This window comes from Centrocercus urophasianus, unplaced genomic scaffold (genome assembly GCF_019232065.1).
Source record: "Centrocercus urophasianus isolate 14NV4802_14NV808 unplaced genomic scaffold, USGS_Curo_1.0 seq_10, whole genome shotgun sequence".
NCBI lineage: Eukaryota > Metazoa > Chordata > Aves > Galliformes > Phasianidae > Centrocercus > Centrocercus urophasianus.
In genome coordinates, this window is record NW_024884142.1 from 24,783,590 (window position 1) to 24,795,005 (window position 11,416).

Genomic DNA, 11,416 nt, shown 5'->3' on the forward strand with positions numbered 1-11,416 from the left:
GGTTGCCAACCACCAGACCAGGCTGCCCAGAGCCACATCCAGCCTGGCCTTGAATGCCTCCAGGGAGGAGGCATCCACAGCCTCCTTAGTCAACCTTTTGCAGTGCGTCACCACCCTCTGTGAAAAAACTGCCTCCTAATATCTGTAACCTAAACCTCCCCTGCCTCAGTTTAAGATCATTCTCCCTTGTCCTATCACTATCAACCCATGTAAACAATCGTTACCCCTCCCATTTATATGCTCCCTTCAAGTACTGGAAGGCCACAGTGAGGTCTCTGCCAACCCCTTTAGCATCTTTCCAAGGGAGGCAAAGCCCCTTTTGGATGTTCTGCCATTTCCTCATGGCAACCTCCCATGCCCCTACTCGAATGATAACAGTTGCATGGTGGTCTTCTTGATCAGATGCTGTGGAGTCTCCTTTATGTCCCTGACACATGCCCCAGAAGACAGAAAAGCTTCTGGAAAGGTTGTCAGGGCAGCAAATGGGGGCCTCGGTGCCTCCCAGCATGGAGTCCCCAGTCACTAAGAGAATGCCGGGCACTGGCTCCCAGCAGCTTCTCCCAAACAGGGGCTCTCCCTCAGCCGCTGAGGTGATTCCCTGCTTTGGCACAGAATGTGTCCACCCCGGAGCCAAATGCCTCACAAAAACATGCTGTGTTTTGGGGCCTGCAAGCTTGCCCTGCAGGCTATTATTTATGATGCTTGCACCTGGGAGAAGGTTTTCTAGCCAATAAAAATCCATATTCAGTAAGAAGCGGGATGTAATGGATGTAATGGATGCAGACAAAGTATTCAAGATAGATAAGGTGGATGTGGCAACTGAATTTTCATCCCAAATGTAAAAAATACTTTTTTGAGCAAAAAAACTCCATCAATTTTCTAGATCTGTATGGCTGTGCTGTCTTGTTTATATTCATGGGGAACGTGTATTTATCCAAAAAGACTCCAAAGTGTATTTTTACTGAGTTGAGAGGAAACTGTTTATTGAACTTATTAACTTTAATGACTGTATTGGAACGTGTCCATCCCAGAGCCGAGTGCCTCACAGAAACGTTCTATGTTTTGGGGCCTGCAAGCTTGCCCCGCATGCTGTCTGGTCCCCAGCCCAGGGCGTGTCATTCTCTGTGAGATGACATTTTGCAGTGTGATGTCACAGTTGTTGGTTCTCACACCCCTGTGGTGGGAGCGGTGGCTCAGTCTCTTGTGGGACGTGCGGGAAGTGGACCAGAGAGAGCGTTGTGCCTATCTGGAGATATCCTGCAATGATGGAGCGGCTGAGAGCCCTTCGAGGTGAGGTCCCTCCTCCTTTTGGACACCGTGACGCTGCCCGAGCACATGGGGGCCTGCAGTGCCGGTTCAGGACGTGCCAGCAGCACTGTCCTTGCTCTGCTGAGTGCAGCTGCCTGGCATGGTTTCCCCAGGACCCCGGCAAGGGGAAGGCTTTCTCCCCTCTCCCCACCAACCAAACATGTGCCAGTGCAGCCCACCTGTGCTGTGAGGCTGGAGGAACGTTCCTGCCAGAGCTGGCCAGATGCTCGGCCCTGGCTCCAAGCAACACCAGCGGCAGCTGCTCTGCTCTTTCCTTCCAGGTCTCTTTGCCTGTGTGGGCTGCGTGCCCAGACGGATGCGTCGCAGGGAGAGCGGCAGGGTGTCAAGTCCTGTCCCTGCCTGTGCCGCGACTTTGCTGCTGCAGCGCCTGCAAGACCAGGAGGTGAGCTGGGGACGTGCGACCATCAATCCTTGCCCTGGCCCAGTGCCACGGTCCCTTGGGTGCCAGGCCCCGGCAGCACATCCACATAGCGATGGGTGGCAGCGGGCTGCTCCCTGGGAACAAGGGCGAAGCCAGCATGATTGGTCCCTGTCCCCAGGGTGTCCGAGCGCAGGTGTACCGTGAGCTGGAGAGCGTCCTGTGTGAAGATGACAGCCGCCTGCCATGCGGAGTGGTGAACAGGCTGCTGGCAGAGGTGTCCCAGGACCTGACGGCTGCCCAGGTAAGGGGTCACTGCCAAAGGCAAAGGGAGCTGCCTGCCTGCGCTGCTATTCTGCTGGCGGACGGCGGTGGCTTCGCCCTGCCGAGGGAAGGCCTTAGGAGGTGTCCTGTGCCGCGTGTCACCAGTGACTCTTTTTCAGGACGTGACAGACAACGTGAGGTTGGCTGCCAGCAATGTCCTGGTGGCTCTGGCCAGGACGCACTTCAGCTTGGTGATGGCCGAGCTCCAGGGCCACCTCAAGGCTGCGGGGGAGATGACCAAGGAGTTGGTGCTCATCACCTTGAGCAAACTGTTCAGCACCTACGGTAGAGCCCCTCAGCCTCCTGAAGTCTGTGACAATGGGGGAAAGCGGTCTCTCCCCTCTGCGCGTCATCTGCATTGAGCTGGGGGATGCAGGGCTGCAGCCCCTCCTCCCTCGCTGCTGGAGCTCTGACCATGGCCCTCTCTTTCCCCTCTGCAGCTCCACAGTGCATCCCCTTTGTGTGGCTGACGCTGGCCAGCCTACGCAGTGTGGTGGACCAGGTGAGGAGCGGCCAGATGCTGCGCATCGCTTGTGCTGGTGAGTGTTGGCCCCAGAGCAGGGCGGATCGGGACAGCCCTTGCACCTCGCCCTGCTGCAGACTCACAAGCTCCCTTTTCCCTTGGCTTTGATTTTTTTGTTAGATTTTTTACAAAATTAATTAGTTATTCGCTTATTTTTTGGTTCTGTTTTGTTTTTTCAGTTGTGAAGCAATGGTCAGATGGAATCAAGGTTCACTTGTCCTCTGGAAAGCAATGCCCCTGGCCTGCCGTGGAGAAAGAGCGAATCTATGAGAATCTTCACCAGCTCTTCTTCTCCGTGGTCAGGCACTGGCAGGACAGCAAGGAGGAAGAGGTGAGCACTGCTGCATTCCCAGCCCGGGCTGGCAGCAGCTCTTTCTGTGCCCAGCAGGCTGAGAGCAGAGGGGTGATGAGAAGGAGTGGGCTGGCTGTGCAAAGGGCCCCAAACTGGCTCTGTGCTCGGGGCTGGATCTCCCTGCCAGGAAGCAGCCGCATGTCACAGCACTGTGGCAGGGAGAGCTGGGGATGAGGGTGTGGGGAAAACCTCCCTGCCCTCCAGAGAGAGCCCATCTCCTGCTGGGTACAGGGGCATGGGGAAGGGGAAAAGAAAAGAGAAAGCCCTCTCTGTAGGAAGGGCAGACATTCAGTCTTTGATGCTAGGCCTCCGCCATCTCTCTGCAGGACAAACAGGCTGTCCTTGGGGCTGTGGCTTCCATGATGGCTGTCCTCCTGCAAGAGGAGCTGCACATCTGGGAGCAGTTCCTCTGGCTCATGCACCCATGTCAGGAGATCCAAGACACCTGCAGGGTGGCCAAGGTGAGATGCTGTGCAGGGCTCAGTGTAGACATGGTCTACTGCACTCTTTTGGTGCTGCTGGGAGGGGGGGACAAACAAGAACACCTGTACAGGAGCTTTTCCCAGCAGACAAACCATTGGGAAAAGTTTTTCTGCTCCCAAGTGGCTAGATGTGGCTTCAGCCCTTCCTTCCTCTCCTGGTCTCTTGCAGAGCCTCACTACCTTCCTGGAGGTCTTAGAGGGAGTTCAGTCTGTCATCCCCAGGGACAAGTTTCTGGCCATCACCAGTGCTGTGTTCTACCAGGTAAGGGGAGCCTATCCTTGTGCCCACACAGTTTTCCCCTTGGCTAAGTCTCAGGAGGGCTGCAAGTCTCTGAGCCTCTGACGGCTGCTCAGCCCTATCTCCTGCATGCCCAAGGCTGCTGCAGAGCCGTGTGTTTGCCTCCCCCCAGGGATGCTGTGGGGCAGGCTGGGTTTTGTCTGCATGTCCTCTTCCCAAGAGTGCCAAGGAAGAGGAAAGCTGGGCAGCACAGCTTCTTTTCCGTCCTCAGTGCTGTTGTGATTTTCTCAAATGGACCTTGCTCCCACAGCTCTCTGATGACACCAAGCAGCACAGCGAGGCTGATAGCGCAGAGCTGACCCACTGCATCCTGCTGCAGGGTAAGGAGAGGAGTTTTGGCGGTGCTTGGCGGTGCCCTGGCCAAAAGCTGTCTCTCAGACCTCAGGAAGGGGCACGAGTTGCTTGCTAACACAGTGCGGGATTTCCTCCCTGCAGCCCGAATGTGTCCAGAGGAAACCATCCTGTTTCTTCAGTCGCAGCTGGAGAATGAATGGGAGCCTGGATGTGTGGCAGCCCTGGGTCTGCTTGGCGCTCTGGCTCGCTCTGATGGTCAGTACCATGGATCGGGTCTTTTCCAGGGATCCCTTTTGCCATCTGCGTGGTGCCTCCACGCATGCTTCTGTGCTTCTCTTGCAGAGCCCGTTGTTACAGAGAAGCTGCCCCTGGCTGCGGAGGCTGTGCAGCGTCTGTGCAGCGACCTCAGGCTCCGGGTGAGCTGGTTTGGGAATGGAAAGCGCTGTGGGGGTGGGGATGCTGCTGCCAACACGGGCAGGGCTGGGGTGACCAGGGAGGTGCCGGGGCATTAACCACACGGTCGCAATGGCTTCTGTGGGGAGAGCAGGAGGAGTGGAGCGGGAAGTTCCCTGTGCTGCGCATGGAAAGCACACAGCACGCTGGTGCTAAGGCCTGGCCCTCACGTCAGGAGCCAAGGCTTCTCCCCTGCTCTTGTTTTCTCTGCCCCTGCCCAAAGGGCTGTCCCGATGAGCAGGTGGCTTCCCTTTGCCTTCTGACCAGGAAAATCACACACAATTGACCCCTGGCAGGTGCGGAGGGCCATTCTGTATTTCATCAAGGATCTCCTCAGTGCTGACACCCGGAGCTGCTCAGCCTGGGATGTGGTGGGGCACATCTTCAGAGAGTTCAGCCGCGCCACGGGAAGAAGGGTAAGGACAGTGGGCAGCATCTTCTTTTGGGAGACCTGTGCTGCTCAGAGGCTGGCACAGAAGCACCGGTGGGGCAACATCTGAGCCTCTTCAGAGGCTGTTGAGAACTGAGAGTAACCCTTGTTTCAACAACACTGTTACGCAGGCAGCCGGAGACCTTTCTGCCCAGGAAGCTCGGGAAGAAGGAGCTCTCCAACAGCTGTGCATGGACATCCTGGGGTCACTGGATGTCTCCGTGAGAGGGATGTCCAAAGTAAGTCACATTCTGCCCTGCTGCTGCTCCTTGCCTTTGCACCACGTGTTCCTCGTCCCATTCCAACACCCCAGGCCCCAGGTCTCTCCTCCAACGCGCTCACAAGACACAGCACACAAGGCTCAAGGAAATTCACAGAGTCCCGTTCACCTCTGAGCGTAGGCAGGAATGCTGACATGCCTTGTTCCCTACAGCTCCTGTGGCCGCGGCTGCTGCTCTTTGTGGTGCCAGCCCAATACACGGGCATGCTGATCCCGATCTCCCGCTGTGTCCAAGCACTGGCTGAGAGAGAGGAACTGACAAGGCGGGAGATTGAAGAGTTGGATCCCCATTTCCTCAGCTCCATGTTTCAAGGTAGGAGCAGAACTCCCCCAGTGAGCTCTGCTGACCTGTGTTAGCACCCAGAAGGGACAGCGGAGGTGTGTGTGGCAGGGCATGGCGTGCCTCGGAATCTTACTCAGTACTTCTTTCTCCCCGCAGGCCCATGGCTGACTCCCCAGACACTGCTGGTGCGCCTGTTGGTGAGTAGATGCTCCAGAGGCCAGTGCCACAAGCCACGAGGAAGAAGCAGCATGGCTATGGGCAAAGCTGTTGGCTGCTCCTTGCCCATCACGGCAGAGCCAAGCTGCTTCCCTCCCGGGGGAAGCCACCGCTGCTCTTGCTGCAGCAGTAACCCTGCTTCTCCTTGCTCTCATTCAGGTGGTGGCAGGGAGCCCTGTTGCAGGCAGCGAACTGCAAGCCGCTGCCTTAGTGCTCATGCAAAAGCTCCACAGCAGAATCCACAGAGCAGTGGGGGCCATGTGGGATGCAGAGATCCCCCAGCTGCTGCAGTGTGTCCAAGGTAAAGTACTGGTGGAGAGGGAGAGGTGGAGGCAGAGAAGGGGTGGAGTGAAAATGCAGGTCTGCTGCTGTTCCCATTCCAGGGAGACAATGCTGAGGCCTGGGGAGTTTTCCCCCAGAAATCTGCCCATTCCAGGGCACAGATGGGCATGTCACATCCCCTCAGACAGCAGTCTTGGAGCAGTTAGTTCTGTGTCCCTGCGGGGACAGTGTTTGTGAGGAGGGCCAGGTCAGTTAGGGGGGGGGTGCAGGTCCCAGCTTGGCAGTGCCGAGTGCCCGGGCCAAGCCAGGTTTGCAGCAGCTCTTCTTCTGTGGCTTGATCCCAAGCAAGGCTCTTTTGCTTCCTATTGCTGTGCAGGGAAAGAAGAGAGCTTCCCAGATTCTGCAGCGTGGGAGCGCCGACTGCTAAAGGTACAGCATTGCTATGAGGCACGGTACAGGGAAGGGCTTGCCTGCCTCAAGGAGCCCCTCAAGGAGAAACACCGGGGGGAGCTGGGAGGGGGACTGTTTTTCCAGACAGCTCTCCCCAGAAGGCTGCAGCAAGTTGGGAATGCGGGAAGAAACAAAGGGCAAGGGAACATTGGCTTCTCCTGTTCTCCAACAGTTGCTGAGGGCGTCAGTGGAGACGGTGGAGGACGAGGCTTGGACCAAGGGCCTGAGCTGTGAGCTGAGCCGGTACCTGAGCAGCTCTCCCAGCAGCTCTGGAGAAAAGGTGAGTTCCCCCCAGCTCTACCCAGCGGTGCAGCCGCAGGTGCCCAACTGGGGCTGGGGCTGCAGGCGGTGCTCTGCCCACGCGGGCTGCTTCCCCAGCCCGTGCCCCCCAGGGAGCCTTTTGCTGCAAAGTGCCTGGGGGCTGGCTAAAACTCAGCCCTGCAGCTGCTCTCAGCGATTCCCTGGGAGTGTGGGTCCTTCCCACCTGGCTCTGTCTGAGCAGGTCAGGCTGCTGCCACATCTCAGCTTCTTCCTTCCCTTCCCATGCAGTCCTTCCTGTACAAGGCTCTGGGGACAGTGCTGGGAGCTTGTAAGGGAGTCCTCCATATCCAAGAGAAACTGCTGCAACACCTGCAGGAAGCAAACGCAGAGGAACCATCTGAGGCCCAGGTGAGCTCTCCTCTCCTCCAGCTTCTGCGAGCGTCCCCACTCTGTCCCTGGGACAAAGGGCTTCTGGCCCTTTCCATCTCCTCACTGCTGCCATTTCCCTCAGGCAAGGATGGGCCTGGCTAGTGTGGCTGGCCGCGCCAGTGGGTTCAGACCTGCACCAACTGCTCCTTGTTCTTTTGTGCAGGGAATGATCTCTCTTCTCAGCCATGCTGCTGAGAGCAACTTCCGTGCAGTCTTGGACACGCTCACCATGTTTTCGTCCAGGCTGTGCAAGGGCCGAAATTCTAGGATTTCCAGGCACAAGAAGGTGAAGCATTACGGGGAAAGCCGTAATCTTGGCTTTCTTCCGCCTTATGTTCACAGCAGCTCCTGCCTTGGGAGCTCAGGTGCACTGTGGGGCACTGGGGCCATTGGGCAAGTGTCTCAAGGCATTTGTTTCTCCCCACACAGATGGAGCTGGACAGCACGAGAGCTCACGCCACACGCAGCGCTCTCATGCTCGCCCATGGCAGCTTAGCACTGTGTGCCTCCAAGGAAGAACTGCTCGCCCACGTGGAGGGAGACATTGTGGGCAACATCCTGCTGCTCTACAGCTGCAGCTGCCAGGTGAGAGCTCAAAGTGTGCCAGGGTGTCTGAGTGCCCAGCTGCAGCCCTTCCATGTGGAGGGATGCTGAGATGGGCCTTCTCTTTCAAAGGCCCCACGGGGAACAGTTTGTGGCCAGCTGAAGATCCAAGCCCTTCCCTTAGTGCTGCCTCCACGCGTCCCCCTTGCATCCCTTGTCCCTTCCTGCAGTTCAAAGAATGTTCTTCTCTCTTGGGCCTCAGGACTTGCAGAACAAGCTTGCGCTGGTGCAGAGCATCACCAACTTCAGCTCCGCCTTCCACGCTGTGGGTGACTGCTTTAATGTGTCCTTGAAGGGCAAGCTGCTGGAGATCCTGATGGTGAGTGCTTAGAGCCAGGGCTGTCTGCAGTGCAGTTTTGGGCTGTGACACGAGGCTTGCTTCCCTGGAGGCAAACAGGTCTCCCTCAGCCACACATTTCCAGCTGGTGGGGACCTTTGGTGCTGGCAGGCAGCGGCTGAGCAGCAGTCTAGGTCCACCAGCTGCGGAGCTGCTGCATCCTGCCACGCCTCCGTGGGAAACGTGGGAGTGATGGGGCTGGTGTGTGGCAGTTGTGTCTGTCACTGGGCTGGGAGGAAGAGCTCTCGCGTGCCCCTTGCCCGCTTTGACTGTGTCTCTCTGGGACTTGCAGGACTTGCTGAAGAGGTATCACTCAGGCATCCCTGTCTCCCCAGTGCCCCTCAAGGTGGTTCTGGCCCTGGAGGAGTTGAGGTAAGGGCTGGAGCCTCTGGGATTGTAAGGCAGGACCTTCTGGGTAGCTCCTGAAGGCCTGGAGGGGGTGAGGAGCCGCATCTACAGGATGCTGGGCTGCTGTGCCCAGCAGAGCTGCGGTTCTGGGCAGGGAGAAAGGCCCTGGTCCTCCTGTCTCCTGACAGGGAAGAGAAGAGAGACCTGGGGTCTCCTTCCCTTCAGAGTGGGAGGTGGTTCACTGCTGCCGGAGAGGAGGCAGGCACTGCTGGAACTGAAGGCAGTGCTCAGCAGCATGGGCTGGGGGTGTTGGCTTTGCAGCTGTCGATTAGGAGAAACTCAGGTTTTGTCTGAACCAGTCTGGAGAGCACCGGTAAAGGCCCTTTCTGCTTTCTCTTCCCCTTTTCCTCCTGTCAGCAAGCTGAAGCCCTTGGGAGAAGCAAAGGACATGTGTGAAATGTTGGCTCTGTGCTGCAGGAGCATTGTGACTTACCCTTCAGCAAAGATGATGCTGAAGATCAGGAAGTCACAGCAAGCAGCTCGGTACCTTCAGGTAAGCTGTTGTAACTTTCTGAGCCACCTCTTGGTGGGAACCCTACCTCAGCACACACAGCCTATGCTCTGGCAGCAACCGTGATGCCACACCTCACTCAATCCCCTCTTCTGCTTTCAGCTTCTGCAAACATCTTTGAAAGCTCTGGGCCGGATGATGGCAGCCCTGCTTGAGACAGAGCCCACCCGTGACTTCTTCCAGAACATAATCCAAGTGAGTACATTTGGGGCAAGGGAGAAAACACAGTGCCTGTTGATAGTGAGGACAGAGATCTGGGGACAGAGAGGACGTTCAGAGCGGGCGAAATCTCTTGCTGACGTGCCAGCTCACTGCAAGCTCAGAAATGGGCAGAGAAATGGGCTGTGCAGGGGGAAAGGCAGGAGCCAGCCCCTGGCAGGCCACAGCTGAGGAAAAGCTCCTGGCTTAGGAGACAGGAGCGTCTGCAGAGAGCAGGGGCAGCAGCGCTGGTGCTCAGTGAGGCAGGGGGCGGTGTGGAGCACAGGGCAGGCCCTGAGGGAAAGTGCCGGGAAAGGAGGGACAGAGAGAGGGATGGCAGGAAGGGAAAGAAAGGACGTCCGCAGTGAGACAGGTGCTCTGTTCCAGGTCCTGAGGAGACCAATGACATCAGGCAACGTGTGGGAGCGCAGGAGGGCCCTGCAGGTCTGCTCCCAGCTGCTGGCTGTATGTGAAGAGCTTCGAGTGAGTAAAGAGCCCCACCGCACACCCCCTGCTCCCTCTCCACTGCCCCTGAGCTGGAAGGCCAGCTTTCCCCTGCTGTGTGTGCTGTGTCACCCGCCACGTGGGGAAGGCACCGGTGGGAGAAGCTAGGGAGAGCTGGGGCTGCCTACAGCTTTGTTCCTGCCTCTCATCCCCGCAGAGAGAAGACGCCTGCGAGCACTTTGGCTCCCTGGTGGGATTTCTGGCGCCTCTAACGTGTGACCCCATGCCCACCTCCCGTCAGTTGGCTGTCACCTGCCTGAGCTCCCTTCTCCGAATCCAAGGCAAGTAGAGCGGGTGTGCACCAGCCCTCTGCTCTCCTCTGCAGCACTAGCAGAAGCCCACGGGCTGGGCCCTGTTGACAGGAGAGAGAGGCACCGTGCGCAGCTCTCTTCTCGTCCCCATCCTGCCCTCTGTCTCTCTCCCTGGAAAGCAGTTCTGTTTCCAGAAGCATTACCGACTTCCCTTTTCTCCTTGTGCTCTTTCCAGCCAAGGTGACCAACAGAGTAATCGAGATGGGAGACCCTGGGAGCCTGTGTGAGGGGCTGCACGCCTGCAGCACAGTCTGTCAACTCCGGGCCTCGTCCAAAATCGCAAGGGTAAGTGGACCCAAAGTGGGGTGGTGGGATCTCAGTGTGTAGGCTTCTGCACGCCCTTCTGCTCCCCACAGCCTCTCACACCATTTCCAGAATGAGCTGTCAACCTGAGAGCACTCTTCTCCAGCAAGTATCAGGAGGCTCTGAGCTATGTCTGTCCTTCAGGCGCCCAGTGCAAGGAGCTGACTCTATGATGTGTGTTTGTGTGTGTGTGTGATTGTGGCTGCTGTGAGGTAGGCTTTGCATATAAGCAAACACCATAGGTGGAGAAGCTGAGAGAAGGCTCAACCGCCTTCTGTATGAGTAGCAGGGTACGGACAGCAGGAGCATTGTGATTGCTGCCTGAGTGACCAGCAGGCCGCTGAACTAAGAATGCCCTCAAGATTGGCTTATGTTTTGAAGACCTGCCGCAGACCAGTGATGGGATCTCTTCCTTCTCATTTGTCTGCAGATGGTGTGCAGAAACTTCCCCATGGAACGCACCATCGACTTCTTGATGGCCATCAAGGAGACCTTCCGAAAGGCCAAAGGAATGCGTGTGCGTGCTGCTGGACAGTGGATGATCACCTTTCTGCAGATGTACAGAAAGGACATCTGTCGAGACGTAAGAGACTTTCTTCCACATGTCTTGGATTTTTTCTTGCTGTTGCGCTATGCCTTGTGCCATTTGCCTCTTGTGCTAAAGAAACACAGTCTGAGCACAGAGCCAGGGCTTGGACAAGGTTGCTGGTGTGAAATTTAGTCTTAGGCTTTGGCAGTACGTCAAGGGAGCAGGCACTGCTCATCTGCTGAACGTCCATGGTCACTCCCTGCAAATTGTTCTTTCTCCCCTTCTTCTTTCAGGTGCCACTGATCCTCTACGTCCTGCGGAGCTGCACATCATCCACACAGCAGAGCATGTTCATGCCCTTCGTGTGCCAGGCGGTGGTCATCCTCACCCGCTGTCACACGGAGGTGGCGATTGACAATTTCTCCCGGCTGCTTGGGCCCACCGACAGGTATCAGCACTCCTGCCTTTGTTGTTGCTGCTTGCCTCTGCCACAGGGATCCTGGGAGGAAGCAGCTTTTCTTTTTTCCTCTCAAAGTCTCTTTGAGGTGAAAATTACTCAGTCATGACTTGACACTTTCCTTTTTCTAGCGATACATGGAGGAGAATCAGAGAGTTTTGTCTTCTAAGGTGGAGGCGGTAGAAGAAAGCAAAGCGAAGCAAAGCAAAGC

General features: G+C 57.0%; 1 protein-coding gene across 1 annotated transcript; it reads left to right on the top strand.

The window, feature by feature from the left end:
• Window positions 1–1,802: 1,802 nt before the first annotated feature.
• LOC122163809 (maestro heat-like repeat-containing protein family member 2B) lies at window positions 1,803–11,388 on the top strand. The gene is made up of 29 exons (XM_042825315.1): window positions 1,803–1,991; window positions 2,131–2,296; window positions 2,452–2,550; window positions 2,714–2,865; window positions 3,213–3,347; window positions 3,538–3,630; window positions 3,917–3,986; window positions 4,102–4,215; window positions 4,303–4,376; window positions 4,710–4,829; window positions 4,975–5,082; window positions 5,277–5,436; window positions 5,563–5,603; window positions 5,782–5,923; window positions 6,281–6,333; window positions 6,527–6,634; window positions 6,904–7,023; window positions 7,208–7,330; window positions 7,474–7,629; window positions 7,850–7,966; window positions 8,277–8,356; window positions 8,750–8,885; window positions 9,006–9,098; window positions 9,489–9,584; window positions 9,763–9,886; window positions 10,092–10,201; window positions 10,650–10,802; window positions 11,042–11,196; window positions 11,337–11,388. The coding sequence occupies exons 1-29, from the start codon at window positions 1,803–1,805 to the stop codon at window positions 11,386–11,388; spliced, it is 3,339 nt and encodes a 1,112-aa protein (XP_042681249.1).
• Window positions 11,389–11,416: the final 28 nt, after the last annotated feature.